At 39.7% G+C, this 25295-nt stretch overlaps 1 protein-coding gene across 2 annotated transcripts in view; it reads right to left on the reverse strand.

Moving 5' to 3' along the window:
- The window catches only part of SHQ1 (SHQ1, H/ACA ribonucleoprotein assembly factor), a 107748-nt gene that overhangs the window by 32749 nt on the left and 49704 nt on the right, over positions 1 to 25295 (reverse strand). For both annotated transcript variants that reach the window (XM_003132324.6, XM_021069218.1), the window contains exon 10: positions 14017 to 14137. In XM_003132324.6, the coding sequence (XP_003132372.3) occupies positions 14017 to 14137 (121 nt within the window). The remainder of the gene's footprint in view (positions 1 to 14016; positions 14138 to 25295) is intronic.

Consider the following 25295-nt stretch of genomic DNA (forward strand, 5'->3'; position numbering starts at 1 on the left):
CGACTGCTCTTAAGATCAAAATAAAAATTCTTATCATTATGTAGAAGGTGCTATACAGTCAGGCTTTGCCTCAATCACCAGCCGAATCTTGACAGATCCCCCAAAACCACACACATATGCCTTTTATGTTTCAGTCACCCCAGCTGAACATCCTATGTCATTTCAGTTTCTTGAACACATATACAACTGTCTCCTGTCACAGAGCCTCTGTAAGGGGACCTTCTACATCTTGTGAAATCCACCATCTCTCTTAAGTTAACTCCTGCTTGTACTTCAACACTCAAAGCAAATACTTCCCCGGAAAAGTTTCTCTGAACATTACCTGCCCCTTCTCCTACCCCTGCTACCAGACCAGGTCAGCTATCACCTGCTTTCACAGCAGCATGAATCTTTTTTCTTGCAGCACTTTCCAAGATTTTGCTTTTCCTTTTTGTGTATGTGATTATTTGATTAATATCTCTTTCCCCCTAGACCGTAAGTTCCACAGTGGAGGTGGGGAGGGGCATTCTGGTTTTTCGCTTATCAGTGTAGGCTCAGAACTTAGCCTAGAATGCTGCACATAGCAAGAACTCATATATACTTGTTGAATGAATGGATGGATGGCACAGACACTCCAGCCTAAAGTAGTCAGAACTTAAAAAATCACTATACCCCCACTTGATAACAAGACCCCAAAAGATGTGAATCAGAGTAGGTATATGGCCTCATCTCTCACTCCCAAGCCTCAAGAGGAGAGCCCATTTTAGGTGGGCAGGTGATCTTTGAAAAAGTATGATCAAAAGAAACATGTTACACTGTCCCATAGATGATGAGAAAATTTGTGTAAGCTTTCATTTAAAAAACAAAACCAAAAATGTTCTCAGATAAATCTGGAGCAAGGCTGGATCTTTCTGATAAAAAGATAAGACAAACCTAGTATTTACCTCCTAAACATTCTAGATTTGAAATTTCCTTTTGAAATCAGGGGTTACAATCATGCTTCTGAAACATACATATGTGTAGTGCGGACATGTTCAGAATATAAGCTTCACAATTTCTTGAGTTTTATAATTAATCTAGTATTTAGTAAAGTGGAGATCCTTTGCCAATAGTTTTATTCATATGGCTCCAGCTTACCCAGCTTAAGTGAAATCCTTTTAACTCTTGTACCCCTTAAACCAAGTATATAGGACATTTGCTGACAACTGTAATTTTAAACATCAAGTTGAAAATGAAGTGAATTTCTTTCAATAAAAACTAAGTCCTGGAGTTCCCTTGGTGGCGCAATGGTTAACGAATCTGACTAGGAACCATGAGGTTGCGGGTTGGATCCCTGGCCTTGCTCAGTAGGTTAAGGATCTGGCGTTGCCGTGAGCTGTGGTGTAGGTTGCAGACGCGGCTTGGATCTGGCATTGCTGTGGCTCTGGCATAGGCTCGCGGCTATAGTTCCGATTGGACTCCTAGCCTGGGAACCTCCATGTGCCGCGAGAACGGTCCTAGAAAAGGCAAAAAGACAAAAAACAAAAAAAAAAAACAAAAAAAAACAACTAAGTCCTATTTTTCTTGAAACTTTAGGATATTCTAAGGACAGAAATAAAATCCAAATTGGCTAGCAAACTTTCTTGGAATGGCCACAGGTACTTAAGGCTAGATGAGAGAAGATGTTTTATTCTTTGCTCAAAGTGTCTCTGGGTTCTAGGTAAGGTATCAAAAATGACACCGCCAGAGAATAAGTTTGGGTGTGTATGTGGCTTGAGGGTACAGCACAAGAAAGGGCCTGAAGAAAACAAGATCATCTGAACAGACATCACTTTTCACATTGCACTCTGTCATTTAAAGCACACCACATAATTATAAATCTGTGATGTAAAGTGATATCCACCACAAGGCTAACAGCAGTTCATCTGCACAAAGGACAAATATGCCAGGACATTAGAGTCTATTCTACGATCTGATGTGTTGTTGTAAAACTGAGAACACATGCACAGTAGACTTTGATCTGCTGTCTTTTTTTCTACTCTATAATTTTCTGTCAATAATAATATGGTACACCCAACAAGGAGATAAACTCATTTGAAAATAATGTCAAATTACTACTTGACCTAAATGCTAAATTCATATTTGAGAAATCTCAAGCAAGCATTGATGGATTATCTAATTATTGTCTATTTCATTGCATTCAGGGCACAAGGGCTTTCTTTTTTCATTTATTTACTGATTTAGTTGGGCCTTGAGCACAGGCCACCATACTTTTTACTCAATCGGTTCTTTAATATTCTGCTACATTTGAGGGGGAAAAAATAACAAACATCATCCTTGTAATTTCTTAAAATGCACATCACGGAAAAAATAAAATTCATGTTCACTGTAAAACAAAATGTTTCATGTTCACTTTTATACAAAAAGTTAAGTACAAACAGAAAGGCCACCTATAAATCTACAAGCCAGAAATAACTTTTATCAACATTAATGTGCTTCCTTCTAGGGTTTTCAATCTGTGAATACATATTTCTTAATGTGATTGAGCCGTTTTAGCAAATATGGCTTTATATACACATGGCTATTTCCATTTAACTTTCCAGTTATGATTTTTCATGATAGTGTAGTATTGTTAACCTTCTGAGACAGTGGGCTCCTTGATGCAGGAATTTTGACTTGAACTAACCTCCAGCACTGAGTACAATGCCAGTCATAGCAGATGCTCAATAAATTTTAGATTCAATTAGACTCTGAACTCACTTAAACAAATTAGCCATGAAGAAAAGAAATATGTATAATTACAAATAATTGAGTTCAATAATTATCATTATACATTATTAATAATTAATAAGCAATTATAAATATTTCAGATGAACATGGTTGGAGCTAAGAAATTATTACACACAGGTAGCTCCCTTTTGGAAGGAGAATTCAATGGAATGACTCTCCATGCTCTCCTTCAGCTACACAGTAGACCACCTGGTCTGTCTCTTGCTCAGGTGCGCACAATCTGGAGATGATGACGAGAGGAACATCTGGAGTTGAAGGTTGGAGTACTTTCCTCTTTCTCAACCGGCTCATGTTCTCTGTCTCCAGAGGAGGGGATGGCACCTGAATGCAGGTCCCATGATGGTCAATTCCTGCACCTCTCTCCTCAGGGAAATGGCAGCGCAGTCCCAATGCCACCCTCTTGGTCAATGTTGCTCAGTAGTAAGTAAGGGACAGGGAAGGGATCTAAACATCCGTCCACCCAACCCAACCATCTAGACACCCACGCACTGCTCTCTCTACCTGCCTCTCTCTCTCATATTCCTCCAAACTATGTAAATACATATCTGCAAAAAGTTACTTTACATTTCCTTTGCCATTCATTTGGATACATAATATCTGTGTAGGTAACAGCATATATCCTTTTTTTGTGACTAGAATAAAAAGAATGGGATATACACTGAAGGTCCTAGAGAGAGAGGTTTAGTATTCTGTAACGAGAGGGTAAGACTGCTATTTTTTCATTTAAGCTTTTTACTGAATTAGAAAATTTTCAGTTCAATGAGCATTTACTAATAAGGGAAAGGCATTTTGCTAGGCGCTAGGCTATCAAGTTGAGTAAGTCTTTTGCCCTTTATGACATTCACAGCACAGATTTCTTTGGGCCCTTCTTCTTTGGATCAGCAATTAACAATGAAGTCACAAAATCATTCCTCACAGAATCATACATCTTGAGATTGAACTTCTATCACAACCCACTCCCAGGTCTATATAATCACTCATTCCAAATTTCATTCTTTTCTCATAACGATACTCAGCTTTTTGTTTTTAAAGTTTTAAGTTAACACATAGGACTCTGAAAAGCAAAAGATGTCTCTGCCCAAGAACTACATGCTGCCATCATGACAAAGGCTTGGCATTCCCAGAGGCTTCCTTCACTCAGCTACACAAGCAGAACATACAACTGAAGAAGGAAGTGACGATTTTGCAGCTGGCATAAATCTTCAGCTCTGGAAGTTGAGTTTCTATGTCTCCAACTTAGTTCAAGTGACTGGCAGAGACTGCCAGGAGTCCCTGAACCCCAACTCCAGTTTCTCAGGCAAGGCAACTGCTCCGTGGCCATACTTTGGGCATTTGAGAATCAATGTACAATGTGCTTCCTTTTGGAAAACAGGATGGTTGTTCTTCTAACCTTCAGATCAAGTATCCTGTCATTTAAAAAGGTTGGTACCCACAAAATATGATTTTTGCCGCTGATCCATAATTAGATACTAGCGAAGTTTACTTTTCTCTTAAATATAAACATAGATCTATTACAATCTTCCTGCACTCTAAAAAGGTTGTTTTATGCACTTTATGGGGTAACTGCACCTTACTTTGGAGGCCACTGCAATAGCAGGTTTGGAGAATAAATGTTTACATCAAAATGACAATTTTACAATATGAAAAAACTATCCAGGAAAAAAAGGTAGGAAATAAAAATAGAAAATAGTCTGCTTCACGAAAATACTAATTTATCATTTTAACAAAAGCAGAAGCTTCTATGAGGAAAAGACAACACACACCTGTGTAACAGCTGACACTTTTTTTAAACCTTCCAAAAGGCCATACTCAGTGAAAATATCTAAAAGTGGATCAGAAATTTGCTGATACCCATACAATCTGTCAAATTCTTTCGATACTCTGTTACTATCTGTATTTTATAAGAGAAAAATATTTCCTGGAAAGATTTAAATTGAGAACAGCAAATAAATAATCAATGATAAAATTATATAAACATCATACATCACTTACAACCTAAAATATACCCCAAGAAGGCCCTTTTCCAACATCTTTCCCCATCTCCGGGAGAACAAAACTCTCTATAGCCCTATTTATAATTTTCCCGGCTTCTATTTATTCAGGGAGTAGTCAGAGCAGGAAATGGGACCAGTCAAAGGATCACAATCAATCTCATCACCTTCACAACATGCTGTGAGTGTAATTAATCCTCTATTTATTTAGGGGACTTCACACCCCTTACATTAAGGCAGCAACTCCCTGCTGGCTTCGGTTGAGATAATTATGTTATAACAAGGATTGGGTTTCAATCATATTTGGCAGAAGAAAAAGGAAATTGTACTTGAAGTTGTCGGTTTTTTTAAAAAGCTTTCTTGTGACTCCATTCAAAGGACGCTCTTGACAAAGCTCTCCTTAAACAGAGCACTTTCTAAGTACGATAACCGCACATATGCCACATTAATCAATGTAAGCCTCTTCTCTGAATGAGACATGAAGACCATCCAAGTACAGGGAAAACTCTATCTGCAGGAAAGAACATGGCTTTACAAAACCTGACTCGATCAATCCCCACCTGAACCCACTTGCTCCTGCAGGTGGGTCTCATCCACCAAGAATCCTCCCAAGGCTTCTGACCGGCAAAAATACGTTAGAACAGGGAGGTGAAGGAAAATACCAATTTGCTCACACAGTAGCTAATTATAGCCTGTGAAAAGCCAGGGCTCCGGCAAGCCAAAACCAAGGATTTGAGAAGTCTGGAGCCAAGTATCCGGAAAGAAAACGAGTAAGGACAGAGACAAAACCTAGCAAAGCCACAGCTCGCAAATGGGCCTGACACACAGGTGCCTCCACGGACCTGCTCTCCAACCTGGGAGCTGCCTAGCCATTCCTGCCAGGTTCTATCTCTGTTACAAGAATTTAAGAGTCTCAATTTCCCCTCCACCCTCCTCCTCATTTAGACAATTAATATGATATATGAAGTCTTGTCCATTTTATTTTTATAAATCTCTATTTTTATTAATAGAGCATGGCACAATGCCCACAGTAGATGTAGGACTAAAAATGATAAATTATCTTCAAATTTCTAAAAATTCTCCAATCTGCCAAACCTCTTTTTTTTTTTTTTTCACGGTTTGTAGGTATTCTACCCTTCCTCTCAGGTATCTCAATATATCTCAATAATATTTCATTAACCTTTCAATAGCATTTAAGCTCTTGGAAAAGCAAAATGTGCAAGCATCTGAGCTTTACTGATGTGAGTTCAGTTCTTAGTGAAAAACAAAACAAAATGTGCTCTCCTGGAACTGGAAAAGGCGTTAAGTAAAAACTGGGAAAATCGAAACAAACCCATGGATCTTAGCTAAAAATAATGCATCAATAATGGTTCCTTAATTGTGACAAATGACCATACCAACATAAGGAGTTAATAATATTGGGGAAACTGAGTGTGGGGTGTCTGGGAACTAACTCTCTGTACCATCTTCACAGTTTTTCTAAAACTAAACCTAAAACGCTTCTAAAATTAAAAAATTATCTTAAAAGGAAAAAGAAGGCTAGAAATTACAAACAAAAAAACAATGAAAAACTGCACAAAACTTGAACATTCTACAGAATTCTAGTTTTCTCAATGTGTACAGTTAGAGCAGGCATTCATATCTTTACAAAGGGTTATTTCAGCCTGAAATCTTTAGGAACATCCGTAATCCCATGATTTATTGGCACATTTCTTGTTTGAGAAGTCTAATGAAGAGCAGCAGCCCCCAGTGGGCACTGCTGAACTACTGGTGATAAGGTGAAGGCCCATTAAGTAAATCCCTTCTATATGAAACCGCACTGAAGGGCTACAAGTGAATGGATATTGGCAAGTACTAATCTTTTCTTATGGAGATAAAACCCACTTCCGTCCAGCATGAATTTGTGGATTTAATTAAAAATAAACAGTAAAACTAAAGAGCAACTTGACATGCCAGCATAAGCGCCTTACCAAGAATGATTTCAATTCAAGGGAGGTTTAACTTGCTTGAAATTCTGCACAATTGTTTCTTGAAATTTCTATATGCTAATCATTAGCAGCTAATGTAACACTTAACGATGAACCATTTGTCAGAGAAGTAACTTCCCCTGCAGAAGTGAAACCACCTAGAGTGTCTGATCATCATTGGTATGCCTGAAGTGAACACACCTCGGAACCACCCTCAGCCCTGTATTTTTATTCTGAGCATCAGTGACACAGGGCACCATAGCTGTCAGCACTCTCCCAGTTGTGGCTCACAGTGTTGTCCTGGGATTGCAGCAGGGTCCTGTTAAGGTGTCTGCCTACCCACATGCACCCTTCTCTGAGAAACGCAACAAGCTAGTGACAAAGTGAGCCCTGGGACCGTGTGTATACCAACCACTTTAGTGGTCACCCTTCACCCCAAGCCCACTGTGACCAAGGTAACTAGACCAGGAGAAAACACTGACCCCTGCTGGGCCAACCACATTCTCCCTCTGCGGGAATCAGAAAGCAGAACTCTAGCCCAACTCACCTGAAACCAGACACAGGGAAACTCAGAGCCTTGCAACAGCCATCCTCCTATGCATGCAGCAAGAGAAGAGGGCAGAACTTGCACAGAAGCAGTTTGAGGGACCACAGGTCACCAGAAAGTAAGCTGATTGCCACACTTCGTGGCTTGAGCTCTTGGGGCCCAGCTGTACTCCAGCACCTGGGTTCCAGAGGATAGCCTGCAGCCTCCTAAAAAGGCGCAACTTTTACTAGAAAAGTTTGAGCAGGTTTCTCGTACATAACCAAGTGATTTCTAAGTCGAGAACACAGCGAGAGTCTCCAGCATACTGAATGGAGAAATAAGGGTTTCATATCTGCCTCTGTTACTAAAACATCGTGACCCCAGGCTAACTGCAGACTCTCTAATTCAATAATAAAGGGGTACTATTAGGACAGATAAAACTGTGATCCAAATGCAAAAAAAGCCTCCTGTCTATCTTTGCCCTTCCAGTGCACCAAAGCTACAACCAGGAAGTCTGTTCTCTGGGTTGCTTACATGTCTGACTTGCCTGCTTCTCTGCATGATGTTATTTTCCCAGCCAGGAATGCATCCACTCCTGATTATTATTATACTCATATGTGTAACTGTCCTGTGTAACCAGATACCATTTTTTATGTTTTGCTATTAATTCACATCCCTTCTCCGTCCAACTCTTCTCCAGACATCTTTTCCAGCTGTGATCCAAATGTTCCTGACTCTCTCTTTATGGATGCTCCTTAGGGACCTCAAATCAACATTTCTGAAACTGAACTCCTCATTTTTCCTCCATCTCACTTCTCTTCCAACCTACACCCTCTCCAATATTATTTATTTCAGCAAATGCACCTCCAACAGCCTAGTTAACTGGTCAAATCCAGATCTCACCTTTGACTGCTCCCCTTTTCACTCTCCCCTAAGATCCTATCATTAACAAGTCCCGTCTCACCTACCCCTTAAATCTGACCACCAGTCTCCTTCCCAACTCTCACCACCATGGCTCAGGCTACAACTTCCTTTAGCCTGGATCACCCACCTCCAAACCAGCCTTTGAGCATTGAGTCTGAGCCCCGCCCTCACTCCAATTCATTCTCCACGATATGACCTGATGGGTCTTCCCAGAATTTAAAGCTCACTGTGTTGCTCAGACAGATACTCCAGAGCTCAACCTGTACAGTGGCTCCACTTTCTATCAGGACAAACTCCAAACATCTCCATGGGGCCAGGGCTCTATAAGAACTCTCCTATCTCATTTCTTTCATTTCTTTCCTCCCATTTAGTACCAAGGAATGGGAGCTCCAAACATTCTGGGCATTCAAGCTCTTTAAAAGGACCTTTTCTTCAGTCCCTGCTATCTAAAACACTCTTCACCCCTGCTTCCTCATCCACATCTGATTTTTCAGCTCTCAGCTTCAACTCTTCCTTCCTTCCTACCCCCCAAGACTAGGCATGTGGCCTCCTGTGTGCTCCCAGAGCACCTATACTCCCCACTGTGACCTCTAGCAGGCTAGTGCACAATATTCCCCTGGCATCTGTACTCCCCACCAGAGGACCAGCTTTTAGGTGGCAAGTCTCTTGATCACCAGAGTATCTCAGCACCTGGCAGAGAGCAGGGCTCAACAATTAGTGGTTGAAAAGAATAAATAACTCCACTTTTACACTTGGTGCTAATGTTTCACCTCTGCACATGAAGTATTCACTCCCTCGGCTTTTGGCAGATAAACCAGGAGCAAGAGAAAGGCAAAAGGAAGAGATCTAGGAGTTTCCATTGTGGTGCAGCAGAAACGAGCCTGACTAGGATCCATGAGGAAGCGGGTTGGTTCCTGGCCTTGCTCAGTGGGCCAGGTATCCAGCGTTGCCATGAGCTGTGGTATAGGTTAAAGATGCCGCTCAGATCCTGTGTTGCTGTGGCTGTGGCCTAGGCTGGCAGCTGTAGCTCCAATTCAACCCCTAGCCTGGAAACTTCTATATGCCATGGGTGCAGTCCTAAAAAAAAGGGGAGGGGGATGATATCTACACTGTTGTCAGGAACATAACGCTATTTCCTACCAAAGCACGTAGACAGAGGATATAACCAAAGCATTATGAGCAATGATACGGTCCTAAGTTTTCTAAATTGTTAAGATTCCAGAGCAGAAATGGCTTGGGCTTATTCACAACAGAGGAGAGTGAAGTCTCAGATTTACCAAATGAAACAAAACTATTTAGTGACAGAGTTGTCTCATTCTACAAACTTTGTACATTAGTGTCCAAAGTGTTGCAAAATAAGATTTCATTGGGGGGGAGGGGTAAGAATGCTGAAAAGGGGTGAAAAAAATATATGCACCAAGAGTATTAATCACGGTAAACTATTCATCAGTTCCATGAAAAAATGTTCAGCATTTCAAAGACATGTGCTTTCCTTTTCTCTTACAACTATTTACCTTAAAAAACTACACTGGAGAAAAAAAGATTTAAAACCTTCATGGCAAGCTCAGTTAGGATTTTAGACTTCAATTTCTTTTTTCACAATAAGGAACAACCAGAGCTCCTGCTGTGGCTCAAAGGGATGAGCAGCATCCTGGGAGCACTGGGATGTGGGTTTGAACCCTGGCCCGGCACAGTGGGTTAAAGACCTGGCATTGCCGAAGCTGTGGCTTAGTTTGTGGGTGTGGCTTGGATCTGGTTCCTGGCCCAGGAGCTTCATATGCCATGGGGCAGTCAAAAAAATAAAAATAAATAAGGAGCAACCAAAATTTTTCCATGCAGAAAAACAAAATAATACTATACTCTATCCAGTGTCATTTCAAACCACACTACACATTAAAATCATAAAGTATCAAATTTTCTTCAGCGAGCATAAACTTGTAATGAGGAACTGATTAGATTTTTTTGAACACTATGCTACAGATATTATGCTATAAAGAAAAAGGATTTATAGGGTACTATCATAAGTATCAAACAAGTCACAAAATGATATGTGCAGCATTATTTCCACTGGTTTAAAAATGCACTGGAAAAATAACTAGAGAAAATATTAAAATACTAGCTCTGGCTGCATTAGATGAAGTCTCAGAGTGACTTGCTTATTAGGTCTTATTTGAGAGGCAGGGCTGGAACACATTGTATGGTTTTTTTTAATGGTACAAGCTTTTCCACCCCAGCTCATACCAAAGGGTGTAAAATGCTAAACTTTCAGAGGGTCAGAACTACCAGTTCTCTTTGTGAGTACAGCCCACCAGGAAAGAAATCAGGGGAAAGTGAGATCTTGAGTGTAGCTAAAAATTTCAGTGAAAGTAAAGTTAGAACTGATTCAGTTTGTTTTTGTAAAACAAGGAGAAATGCTCCTTCAACTGGCCTTACTAGGTACCATTCAATCCAAATAAAATTTACTGTGTTCACAAAGGGCTACGATGGGCCCAGAGAGGTGTCCATTCCCATGAACTTTAACATTTTATTTATTTAAAAAAAGTATTTTTTGGAGTTCCTGCTGTGCCACAGCAGGTTAAGAACCCAACTGTAGTGCCTGGGATCGCTGCCAAGGTGCAGGTTTGATCCCTGGCCCCAGTGGTTTAAAGGACCCCACGTTGTCATAGCTGCAACGTATGTTGCAGCTGCAGCTCAGATGCAATCTCTGGCCCAGGAACTGCCATACACCAAAGGTATGGCCATAAAAAAAATTTTTTTTAATTTTTTTAAATTAACGTAGAGTTGCTTTACAACGCTATGCTAATTTCTGTTGTACAGCAAAGTAGCTTAGTTATACATATATACATTTTTCTTTTTTTTTGTATTGCCTTCCATTATGGTTTATCCCAGGAGACTGGATATAGCTCCCTGTGCTGTATAACTTTAACACTTTGGAGGGAGAAAGAGATACGCACCTAAATTACTACAATGCAAGGCAGGCCCAAATGGTCTCTAAACCAAGTGTTATTGGAACATCCTGGAGGAAGATAAAGGAATCCTTAATCCATCATGCTACAGAGAAAAGCTCTCTACAGGTAGGACTTTTTTCTCACTCTCCATCACCTGCAACCCCATACCATCGGCAAAGACAACTGCTTGTCTAGGTGGCATATCTGGAAAAACACGAAATCCGGACCCAGAAGACCCGAGACTATGACAGACCTATCTCTTATAAGGTGTATGACCTCAAGCAAACCACTTCCACATGCTCCCACCCAGGGCCTATTTGCTGTAGTCGCCACCACATTGGAAACCTCCAGTGAAGCTACAGTGAAGGATGGCAGGGAGTGTTCCTTTTCAGAAAAATTATTTGTAGAGTCTGTAACTTGGAATAAAAATACAGGAGCTTCAGTTTTTAAGATCTGCAAATATGCTCTACAAGAGGCAGATATCACAAGGAAAACCACGAAGCACTAAAGCAAAACTTCATAATTGTTGCCCTAACTTCATTAATTCGGTTTAAGGATGACTTCGCTACCCATATTCCAGTAAGTTTTTGCCAAAGCAAATGTCTGACTATAAAAATGGAATGCTAGTCAGAATTCAGCACTTGTCCGGTATTTCAAATAAAATTTTATACAGTCATCATTATAATCAAATAGAGACTGAGGAAAAGGCAAAACTATTTTAAAACATAAAAATAAGGTGCTAGATTTCACTAATAAACTGTATGGGAAAGAAATAAAATAGAAGGTGAAAGTAAGGAAGAAATTAGTTATGAAAAGTATGGACACTCACTGCAGTATTATTAATTCACAGCCAAGAAAGTTCACACAAAAGATGATACTGGAAAGCTCAATTATACTGTGCTTGAAAAATTATGAATGAAATTAGACAATTTAATTAAAATTAGGTTATCTTATCTCAGAGGGGAGAAAAAAATGCTGGGCTAGACCAGAGTCAAAATGCAAAACACAGAGTGAAAACAAGACGGACTCTTTGGCAAAAGGAAAGTTACAGTCAAATGGGTAAATTTGAAAAAAATGTTCCCAAACTAATTTGAAGAGTTCCTGCTGGTTTCTCTCCTCTATTTCACTCCCCAATAAGTTAATATCTTTCTAAAAATTATTATTATCCTAACAATGACTAGGAACCTAAGAAGGTCGTTTTATTCCCTGCAACTTAAAACCAAGGGAAAAATTTTTTTTAAGCACAAGAAAGTCCTATTAAACCCACATCAACTTGAGGGCATACACCCTTCTACTTCAATGAAACACGATCTTCTCTCTAGTTAATAAAGAATGCCACAAACAGAGAAAGGAAGCACTCATGGAAACGGGATCCTGGCACAAACCTCAATGCTCATTACATGCTTATAAAATCCTCACCCTGAAAGAAAAAAGAAAAACCTAAACCCTCACAAATAGACTATTTCAATTTAATTTTATTATGAAAACAACAGGAAATGACAGCAGGGTATTTGATAAGCTCAATTAGCAGGAGGATCAAATGAAGTGATGACATACCATTATGACCTCAGGGGTTAAAGATGCAATTTTCCATCTGGCGAAATCTAGATTTCCAACATGAATGCTGACACCACCTGCTGTATGTTATTAGACATTATCCTGAGCAGTCCCTAAGCATTTTGCTTACAACAGGTATAGCCTCAAGTTTTTTTCTTATTGCACTCTGCAATATCGTGAAATTGCTTCTCCATGAATAGAAATCAAAAATAAATTCTATATAATGACTCACTCAGAACAGGCATCAAAAGCCACCCTAAAGCATTCATTTACCAATCATAGTAATAGTAAAAATATCATGATCATTTTTCTTCTAAGTCATGAATGATGTTGTGCCATCATTTTCAATAGCACTTAAGAATTCCAACCAAAGGCTTTCATTGTATGTTCTCAATTAACAGTCTCCTGCTCCTGAAATGGATATTTTGGGCATGTCAGATAAGAATCAGGTCTATAGAACAACCTGCACAAAATGAAAATTCACTGCACTTTTTTTTTTTTTTTTAATGGGCTGCACCCACAGCACATCGAAGTTCCCAGACTAGGGGTCAAATCAGAGCTGCAGCTGCCAGCCTACACCACACCACAGCTTGCCAGATCAGAGCTGCATCTGTGACCTACACCCACAGCTCACAGCAATGCCAGATCCTTACCCATTGAGCATGGCCAGGGATCAAATCTGCATCCTCATGGATTCTAGTTGGGTTCATTACCGCTAAGCCACAACAGGAACTTTTTTTTTCACTGCACTTTTAAACTTGATACACTTCCTTGAGCGAGGTAATTGTAAATATATATATATATTTAACATACCAAGTGCAAGGGACGCATTTGGGAATGTTTAGACCCTCAGAAACATTTTATTAGGCTCTGAAGGTCACTGTTCTTATACTTTGAATAGTGGATTTCATAGGTCAGTTGTTAACCAAAGAGGGCACAGCTCTCACTGTGGTTAGATTTAGGTCTGTAGCCTGTGATATTTACACATATGCCCCCACATACATATTCATACCTCACTGTAAGTCAACTTACAGACACGGGTTCAGATACCCAGTCTTGAGATTTCACTGAGGACAGTCAATACCATAACAATGAAGAGTCAGAACTGTGTTTTAACACTTACTTTCCAGGCTGTACCAATTTTTTCTTGTAAAATAAACTTTTCATCACCTGTGCCTCTTCCCTAACAACTTCACCAAGCTCTCCTTGTTGATCCAGTACTTCTTAAGTGTATGGTAGCTATATGGGTTTCTCTCTCATTAAAACTTACTCTCCAGGTAATTTCATTTTCTTCCTCCCTGGAAAGCAGGGACATGCTCTAGAAATGCATGTAAAACTTGTAACTCAAAACTTACTTGGCTTTCTGAATCCACACACAGTAGTCAGATATGTAGAGATCATTTAGAATGTAAGCTGGATCGTTTTCCTGAAAGATTTTGTGAATGTCCAGTAGACACTTTAAAACTGCACTTTTACCTGAAGGAAATTGAAAAAAATCAAATTATCCTTAAGAAAAAACACATGATTTTTTAAACTGAGAAATTCACATACTGGGGGGTACTATATTTACAGCAGCTCAGAGTTTTAATGATTTTGTGAATATTTTTCATATTTTTTGATTGCAAGAAATCATATCAGTAAAGTCCAAATTCCTTTATTTCTTAAGAACTATGAAAAATCTTTATACTCTATTGTTATAGTTGAATAATTGTGGTTGCCATAAAAACACCATGAAACAAAACTAGGTATATTAAATGACAGGGAGAGAAGTTTTCCTAAGTAAATGAATATTTAAATGCATCGTAATTTTAATTAGATTATGTTCTAATTCAAGCTTTCAAAATACCATGGGAAAGTATATTTTAGTTTTCAAACTTCTCTATTTCTTATGTCAACAATTTTTGCCAAAGAATCATCTAGTACAAACTTAAAATTTACTCACCTGAAAGAACTGAGGAAAACTCAGCTAAAAAGTAAAATATCATAGCACTACTTCAAAAAGAAGCCAACAAAAATCACTTGGAAAAAAGCTCAAAAGTACTAAAGTCTTGTTCAACCTAATTACTTCCTCCTGGCTGTGAAATGAACCTAATTTTAATCCAAAGCAAAGCCTACAAAAGGAACCCTTCACAACTCAACAATTCCCTATGCGCGCCCAACTTCAAGATAGTCCCTGAAATTTATTAAGTATAAGGCAAATTACTAAACCTATACTGGTACTACTTCCTTTGATCTGTGAAACACAGCATTTTCTAAGTCTGTTTCATTCTTTATAGTTCTAAAATGTGAAATACTGTATATTGATTAAAGAAGACAGTGGATGTGCTTTCATCAACATTTCCCACTTGACTATTAGATGTGATGAAGGAATTGTGAGCTATATAATGACCTCTCAAGATGCCAAAATTGCTGCCACTAAACTTTTAACACAATTAACACTAGAAAGTCAGCTTGAAAAGATCGGGGACTTCTGTTTCATGTGGTGGTTAATCCCCAACACCTAAAACAGAATCCTGTAGCAGCAGATTTTAGCATTTTAAGAATGAATGAATAAATGACACAGTAATCGCTTGCTTGAACCCTTGCAATGTGTTCCATTTTGTGGCCCCAACACACCAGGCCTTGATAAGTCTTCCCTGGAAATGCCTCTTGCAGCTGCCCTTTCCTCACCACTCCCTGACCACCAATCCTCACTCACGCCTAAATGAGACACTCTGCCTCATCCCTCGGATTCCACTCTCTTCCCCTCTTGCCCTCTGAAACACATTTTTCTTTTTAATGATTTTTATTTTTTTTCCATTTTAGCTGGTTTACAATGTTCTGTCAATTTTCTACAAGCAAGGTGACCCAGTCACACATACACATATACATTCTTTTTCTCACATTATCATGCTCCATCATAAGTGACTAGATAAAGTTCCCAGTGCTATACAGCAGGATCTCATTGCTTATCCATTCCAAAGTCAATAGTTTGCATCTATTAACCTCATATTCCCAGTCCATCCCGCTCCCTCCCCCTCATTTTTAAAGGACTGCTTTTGTTGAGTTCCCTCCCTGCAGGTGCTTTCAAGGCTCTGTTGACTTGTTCATGGCCCCTTCCCACACCTGGAATGCCTTTTCTTCTCCCTTCGACCTGGAGGAATCCTAGCCAGCCTTCAAGGCCAAGCTCAAGTCTTCATCCCTCAAGAAGCCTGGACTGACTTCCCTAGTCCTCAGGGCTCTTTATTAAACCCTGCAGAGGACGAGTCCTGATATGGCTCAACAGGATCGGTGGTGGCAGCTTGGGAGTGCTGGTACACAGGTTCAATCCCCAGCCCAGCACAGTGGATTCGACGTTGCTGCAGCTTGGTGCATGGCTGAGGCTTGGATCTGATCCCTGGCCTGGGAGCTCATATGCAGCGAGGCGGCCAAAAAAAAACCAAAACTGGAGAGGAAAGAAGCAGAAAGGACACTCAGCTGATTCTCCCTATAACCTCCCTTGCTCATCACAGGAGAAACTGAGGCTCAAGGGTGGTAAGATACTCAGAATGCCACTGAGTTGAGGGCCCAGGATCCAAATTCTGATCTTACTGACTCCAGACTGTGTGTTCTTGGGCTACATCACATTTTTATTACTCAAGAGTTAAGCAAGTAGTAAGCTCAAGACAGGGATCATGTCTTTTTCAGAAATGTTCACTATTTATGTGACTTCCTCATATGCAGAGGGGAAGAAGGTGGATAAGCACTCCACTGCTCAATGGGTTAAGAGAAAAAAATACTTAGAAGGCCTAAAACTACACTAGGTTAAGGCAAGGTCTTTGTGACTTGTCAGAGTGGCCCAGGTTAACTGATTAACGTGGCTTCCTCCTACCCCAACCACAGGTCTATTTCAATTACAAAATAGGATTTCAAGAGTGTGATGGCAGGAGGAGGGATTATGATCAAAACTCACAGAACTGATGAAAGTCAATTAGCCACGTTACCCAAATAGGAAAAAGTCAAGAGAGAACTAAACAAACTGTGAGAATTTTTGGAATGGTTCGAACTGCAAAAGAGAAGAAAATGTCAGGGCAAGCATGTGCCTATTTCTTACTTTCTGTCTCTTCTTTGTGGGGAGGGGTCAGGGCAAAGGAGTTTGGTTTTATGACAACTACTAACTTCAAGATTTAGAAGTCAACCACATGTCTTTACCAAAAAAATAAACTGTTCACTTGAAACTTGTATAAGCTCCTCTACAGCATACCGTCTCTCTCAAGATGGAATGTCTTACTAATACAAGCAGGTTAATAGAAAATGCAGGATTTGGAGCTGGGCCTCACAGCAAATAATTCAGTGAGTAAAGGAAAGGGTAGGTATGACAGCTGGAGGATGGCTTAAAAAGGAGAAGTGGGACTTAAAATGGGGTGGGTTGGGGAAACAGAAAAAGACCATTTGGGTGGAGCAGATGGTTCAAGGAGGAAAATGGGGAGTAAACAGGTGATCTTGGCAGAAGTGAGACTGTGAGAAGGAGATGAATGCAATCAGGCAGGACTGAGGGGAGATGGGCTAAGGGGAGGTGTGGACAATAAGGATCAAAGACCCCACAAGCCAGAGATGTGTATGAAAGAGTATGGAATTAAGGTCATATATTTAATGAGAATCCACTGCAACCATTAACTAATGAGATTTTTTTTTTTTTTTTTTTTTTTTTTTTTTTTTTTTTTTTTGCTTTTTAGGGCCGCATACATGGCATATGGAGGTTCCCAGGCTAGGGGGCTAATTGGAGCTACAGCTGCCGGTCTACACCACAGCCACTGCAACACCAGATCCAAGCCACGTCTGCGACCTACACTGCAGCTCTCACAACACCAGATGATTAACTCACTGAGCGAGGCCAGGGATCAGCCCCGCAAGCTCATGGTTCCTAGTCGGATTCATTTCCCCTGCACCACAATGGGAACTCCTTAACTAATGAAATCATAGGAGTTATTTTTCTATGTGCTAGGTGGGATGCTGCCCAATTCATTAATGGTGGATAAAGCCAATTAAATCTTTAAATTTTAAAAAAAATTGTCTAACTGGCACAACACTGTAAATCAATTATATTTTTAAAAAAATTCCTAGCTTTATTTAGCAGACATGCCTAAAGTGAGGCTGCTAAGGGACACAGGCAAATTCAAATCTTCCAGCTATCACAAAAGAAAAATAAACATAATAAAAGCAACATCCAAAGTTATTAAGTTTTTTAATTTAAAGTGAAGCTACATGAAGCTTGCCATGTTTTGATCTCTATTTTCCTAAAAAAAAAAAGAGAGACAAATACACATGGGAAAAACCCTTAGGTACACCCAAATGTATTAATGGTATTTGTTTCCACACTTACTGAACAAATACGTGAGCCCCTGATGTCACATGGGATTACAGTTGTTTATTCTTCTTTACATTTTCCCCAGTTTCAAAATACTCCACAATAATTTTCCATGAGCTTTTTACTCATTTAACAAAAAAAACAGACATACCTGACTACATAGCCAAGCCTTGAAATAACGACAAAGGATGTTAAAATTTCTAAATTCACATTTAAATTTTCTTTACCTTGTATTTTTGAGCAACTGAGAAGAAATATTTAGAGCAGGTAATTTCAGAAAGTCATAGACGAGGCAATTTTGAAAGGGAAAGTTACACACTCTTCAAAAGCTTGTGTTTTCATTTTAAATCTTACTCAAACTATTTTTGCAGGGTGCTATATGACAAATAAGGTAGAAGACAATGAGGCTACTGTGAGCTGGCAATCTAGAACAAAAAAGTACATTAAACCATCCTGCTCCCAACAATGACTACTGTTACTCCAACGTCATACTGGATCTCGTCTGTTCCTACTAAATCATCAGAGATGATTATGGCACCATAGCCAAGAGACTCAGGAAGCATATAGTTTTTCTTATAAACATCTCTTTTGCATTGATTGCTCTTCTCAGGTTGCCAATCACTTATCCAACAGCTATCAGCAAAGGAAAGGCTGGCCCTCCAGGATGTCACACAACCAGTGGCTAGAAGGGGACTCAATGCACCTGCCTCCTGTGGGGATTTATCCAGTCGTGGGCTCGTCATATAGGCGTACAAAACTGATCAGGCCTAAATCCAAAAGAATCATTTCTGCTGAAAGGCACTGCAGGAAAGTTACCATTTTCTGTCAGTTCACTGCCTAGCCCAGGGCAGGAAAAAGCAGGTACCTTGCACATAACCACGGTAACTATTTTCCCTGCAGCAGTCCACTAACAGGCCTCTCCAAAGAGTTAGGGATTTTCTATGCATGACCAGGTCCTCAGCGACGCCAACTCTATCCACTCAAGAAAGGCTTCTGACACCAGGATCTCTTCATGAGAGTTCAAAACCAGTGAAGGCAAGTTTAAAACTTATCCTGGTATATAAATGACAAGTGTCGTGAATGTTTTTACCTCAGGAAAAATGACTGTCTAATGACAACAGAGAAACATAAGGACAATATAAAAAAATATGGATGACAGTAACAAGCAGGTGGGCAGTAAACAATATTTAACACAGTCTCTGCCTGCACACTCTCCAGCTTTCCTTTAAAAGGAGGTCTCAGGTTAATGTATCTTAAAACAGAGACAAGATTGAGCTGTTCTAAATTAGAATCCATTGGCTATTTGAAATCTTCCTATCAGCCAACTGGGTTTGGCAATAATCACTCACTGACAGACCAGCTCATGGTTGAAGACACTTAAGAAATGGCTCCCATCTCTAGGAGATTATAAAGACAGTGGATGTTTTTACTGGCTAAAAACCAGCACAGAAAAAAACAATATAAACTGCTAACTCTATACAGTAAGAGCTAAATTTCTTTTCAACTATTGGTACATTATAGTTGTGATGTATCTGGCTGTGGTTTTCTATGTATATAGTTTTCGTCTTTAAAGTTGTGAGCTACACAAGACAAGAAGCCATAAAGAGTAAAGGAAAAAGAGGTGGTTATTCAAAACCCCTGGTGGAAAGCACTGCCTGGCTTTCATTTGTAAAACTGCCTCAAAATAGAAGCCACCATGGCTATCATCCCTAAATACCTAATTTAGTAGATATCTGGCTAGAATCCTGGATTTTGATGAGACGTTATCAGGAGGGATAATTTATGAATTATTTTTAACATTAATTATCATAGATCATTTGATCATAAAAAGGGAAGACACGAACTGTGTCAAATTATTCAAAATTAAGGGAATCAAAGTACAATAACTTGCTTCAATATCAGAAAGTAGCATAAAGGCAAGTCCCTAACAATTAACACAAACATGCGTTCAATTTAACTTTATGAAAGTTGCTCAGTCTATTTATACTTTTATCCTCAACTTCCTCCAGATGCCATTTAAGCTCTTATGTTTCTGAGTTGTAATAAGAAACACATACCAGAAGCAATGACAATTATTATTTTGAGCACAAATTCATAGTCCTATATCAATTTTTAGATTCTTTTTTGGTATTAAAATTACATTTTTTTGGCCACACCCACACCACAGTTGAAGCTTGTGCCACAGCTACCGCAATGCTGGATCCTTAACCCGCTGTACCACATGGAAATTTCCAAAATTACATATATTATCTGCATAGCCAGAAACAAAATGAACACAAAGCAAACATATACTGTGTAAATGTTTCCTTTGCACAACCCTCAAGCCAACCCTAATTTACTATCAAGTCTCAAAATGGGCATTATTTCCTTAGGAACTGACTTCCAACGGCCTCTCCTAATGCCTAGCACATTGTCTGTTATGGCAGTTGACAGCTACCCACTTCTGCTGCACCAAGTACTTTCCATACATTGCTTTACATAACGCTACTAGTTCAGTGCTTTCTTGCTCATTTCATTGGTGAGGAAACTGAGGCTCAAGGTAATGAAGGGGTTGGTCAAGATCACAGCTAAGAAGCAAGAATCGGACTGAAAATAGGTACATTTTCCTCCCAGCCACAACATAGCACGGTACCATATTTATCAGCTTGGGTGGAAACCTCCTTGACAGGAAAGAACACAGCTTCTCATTTGTCTTCCCTGGTCTAGAACACTGTCTGGCAAATGATAGGATCCTGTTCAATAAAGGCTGGTTTTATTGTACCCAGGAGTACACAGAACCTAAGTTTAAAAACACCGGTCAAATTAGTCAGTTAACATGTACTAGTTATAACACCTTTGTGACCTGTGCATTTAAACTATGGGTCAGGACAAATGTGGGGTATACAATGTGTCTGCCTTCCCTTTTAATTTCTAATCCCTGATAAGAATATAACTGTGCCAACTTTCTTACATCACCACACCATCAAAAGTTCAAATAATGAATTTAACCAGGGCTGCTTTTTGCTTTTTCTGCTCTAACAATCCCTGCTGGATTTGCTGGTTTGAAAGGACAGCCTTGACATGCACTCGGTCCTCCTCCTTAAGTCACCTGTCAAAGCAGTGGCCGTGTCAGTTTAGAAATACATGTCCGGATGTCATCAAAATTACATAATGGCAGCATGACTAATTTCCATTTCTTTAGACAGTTAAGAATGAGGCATCCAAGTTCAAGGTGGAACATTTTCTTAAAAATCCCATCTATACAGTAAGTACAAAAATAGAAAGGTTAAGAAGTTGAACATGCATAGCAAAAAGCTCTTGGAACAGTTGCAAGCTAGACCTGAATTTTTAAAAAACTCATAAGCATCGAAAACTTCTTAATTCTGTGCATAAGGTTTTAATTACAACTATTCCACCTAATGTAGACAGTATGTGTCTCAATGCCTGGTAGCTCAATTTAAAATAAATTCTATTCTGGGGAGTTCCCTTTGTGGCTCAGTAGTAATGAACCAGACTAGTATCTATGAGGACATGGGTTCGATTCCTGGCCTCACTCAGTGGGTTAAGGATTCAGCATTGCCTGAGCTGTGGTGTAAGCCACAGAGGCGGCTCAGATCCTATGTTGCTACGGCTGTGGTGTAGGCCAGCAGCTATAACTCCAATTTGACCCCTAGCCTGGGAACTTCCATATGCTGAAGGTGAAGCCCTAAACAAACAAACAAACAAACAAACAAAAAACCAAAAGACTATTCTGGAGTTCCCACTGTGGTGCAACAGACCAGTGGCTTAGCATGCAGGTTTGACACCTGGTCAGGTACAGTGGGTTAAAGATCTGCAGGGTGGCCAAAAAAGAAGAAGAAGAAAAAAGACTATTCTACTTCATTTTTCCAGGCGGTAAAACTTAATACGAAAACTTATGACTTATTTTTTTGGAATTAACTCAGTTTTGAATTGGGAAAACTAAGACTGTGCATATACAAAGCAGAAATACACAGGAAGAAATGTATAGGATTCCTCAAATGGCACATAAAGGGGAAAAATAAACCCAGTCGACCAAACTTATGAGTCCCCTTTAGTGATGTGAAATACTGATCAGTAGGTCACAGTAAAAAGAAAGAACCAAACCCTTTTGACACCCTCACTGTATTACAGTAAGAATATTTGCTGACGGTTTATGTTTACACACTGTAGAACTAAGCTTAATGCTTCTTTACATTTAGTGTACAGTAAATATAATCTAGTAAAGATGATGACAGGTCTGTATCTTCATGCAAATTTAATTTATCTTAGCAAATGACATTTTTGGGTTTTTTTTGTTGTTGTTTTGTTTTTTTGGTCTTTTCAGGGCTGCAACCACAGCATATGGGGGGGTTCCCAGGCTAGGGGTCTAATCGGAGCTGTAGCCACAGGCCTACGCCACAGCCACAGCAACCCCAGATCCGAGAGGCATCTGTGACCTACACTACAGCTCACGAGACCCAGTCTCCTCAGGGAGAAAGACAACTACTATACAGTATCATTTATATGTGCAATCTAAAAAATACAACAAACCTGTGAATATAACCAAAAAGAAGCAGACTCACAAATAAAGAGAACAAACTAGTGGTTACGAGTTAGGGGTGGGGCAAGACATGGGTCAGAGAGTAAGAGGTACAAACAATTTGGTTCAAAATAAGCTATAAGGATATATTGCACAACACAGGGATAGTCAATATTTTGTAGTAACTGTAAATGGAATATAACCTTTAAAAATTGTATTTAAAAAATTAAAAAATTAAATTTAAAAAAGACCCCATATTCTTATAAAGCACTGTAGGCTTTCACAGCCTCACCTCAACATACTGCTCCCGCCTTTTTCCTACAACCCCCCTTCACAGCAAGGCCGCCAAAGTGGAATATTTGTCATTTCTTGAACATATAACTCCTTTCTTTCCTCTCTCTGGTGTTCTTTGCCTTCTACTTTCTCAGGGAACACCTTCCTCTACTTCTTTTCTAAATCCTACACATTCTTTGAGCAATAAGGACCTATCTATATATATATCTCACTCACCAGGCCCACAATGCCTGCCTCTCCCATGTCTTGCCCCTCCCCCACCCATATCAGAAGCACCATCTGGAGTCAGAGTAAAATTTAGTGCTGGAATCCTGTGTCTCCTCACCTCCACTTTGACCAGGCCTGGCTGAGGAGGATAATAATACAAAAGCAAGTAGAAAGAGAGGTAAGGGATCTGGGTTTGGTTTTGTTTGGATTTAATAAGGTTTCTGGTCACAGTCACTGAGAGAATGCAGGTCATACACACCCTCCCGCCATCGCCTCTTGGCACCCACCCAGGGTTGACACTGGGTCTCAAGCTGTGATGGGTGGAGCAGAGAGCTGTCCGGGCCCTCACTGCCACTAGAAGATGGCAGGTCCCAGAAGCTGGACAGAGACAGTGGCACTTAGCTTGCTTAAGAGTTCAAGTCACAAACTGATGGTCTACACGGCCTGGCTTGGGTGCTCACACAGACCTGCCTCTTACAGCATTACATTCAATCTTCATGTCGTTGTTCACATTTAAACTTTTAAACTACCTTGTAACAAAGACCATAACTTTCTACTTCTTTTTAAGTCCCTAAAGGTGGCAATTCTACACAACCACAGGGCATAGGCTACTGATGGAGCACGTATGTCTCGAGTTCACACAGGCACAATTACTCCCATGTGTGTTCCTTAGACTCTGCCATCCTCCCTCATTCACCTGCTTGACCAAGTAGGCATCTCAGTTTATTTCTCCTCATGCTGAGGGACTGCTGAGGGACAAACTCTAATAGGAACCAACCAGATCACCTCCATCTCATCCTGGGCTGGTGCAGGTGGGGGAGGGAGAGAAACAGATGACACGATACCCTGAATGTTGGCGCTATTTAAGATGGAAAGCAGCCAAAGACCTCGGCTCACTTAAAGAGGGATATCCTCCAAACCTGTACACAGCAACCCTTGAAGGACAAGATGGTTAATCTACACATAACTATAGTTGGCCTCGGTATCTGCAGTTCCATGCCATTCACTGATTCAACCAACCACTGACTGTGGAGTACTGCAGTATTACTGCTGAAAAATACCAACCTGCAAGTGGACCTACCCACATTCAAACCCATGTTGTTCAAGGGTCAACTTCATATATACCTGTGCCTACAGCAAGCCTACTACAGCAAGGAGAGGTACATGTTTTTTCTGTAAAGATCCAGAGAATAAGTATTTTGGCTTTGCAGGCCACATAATTTGTTCCAACTACTCAATTATGCCATTATATCACAAAACCGCCGTAAACAATACACGAGTGAATAAGCATGACTTGTTCCAATAAAGCTTTATTTATGGCCACTAGAATTTGAAGTTCACATGATTCACATGCGTCATGAAATACTACTTTCCTTTTGATTTTTTTCAACATTTGAAGATATAAAAAACATGTTTAACTCACAAGCCATCCAGGATGGATTTGGCCTATGTATGGTAGTTAACTATTTTCTACTTTTTTTAATTTATTTTTGTTTATTTTTTTTAGATTTTTATGTTTTCCATTATAGTTGATTTACACTGTTCTGTCAATTTCTACTGTACAGCAAAGTGACCCAATCATACATATGTATATCTTCTCTCATACTATCTCCACCATGTCCGTCACAAGTGACTATATATAGTTCCCTGTGCTATACAGCAGGATCTCATTGCTTATCTACTTCAAAAGCAATAGTTTGCATCTATTAACCCCAGATTTCCACTCCATCCCACTCCCTCACCCTCCCTCTTGGCAACTACAAGTCAGTTCTCCAAGTCCATGAGTTTCTTTTCTGTGGAAAGGTTCATTTTTGCTGATTAGATTCCAGATATAAGTGATACCATATGGTATTTGTCATTCTCTTTCTGACTTATTTAGTATGAGAGTCTCTAGGTTCATCCATGTTGCTGCAAATGACATTATTTTGTTCTTTTTTATGGCTGAGTAGTATTCCATTGTGTATATACACCATATCTTCTTAATCTAATCATCTGTCAATGGACATCTAGGTTGTTTCCATGTCTTAGCTATTGTGAACAGTAGTGCTGCAATGAACATACCGGTACATGCATCTTTTTCAATGAAAGTTTTGTCTGGATATATGCCCAGGAGTAGAATTGCTGGGTCATATGGTGGTTCTATGTTTAGTTTTCTGAGGTACGTTCATACTGTTTTCCATAGTGGTTATACCAACTTACATTCCCACCAACAGTGGGAATGTAAGGGTTCCCTTTTCTCCATACCCTCTCCAGGTTTTGTGATTTGTTGACTTGTTAATAATGACCAT

The sequence above is a fragment of the Sus scrofa genome, chromosome 13 (genome assembly GCF_000003025.6).
Source record: "Sus scrofa isolate TJ Tabasco breed Duroc chromosome 13, Sscrofa11.1, whole genome shotgun sequence".
Lineage (NCBI taxonomy): Eukaryota > Metazoa > Chordata > Mammalia > Artiodactyla > Suidae > Sus > Sus scrofa.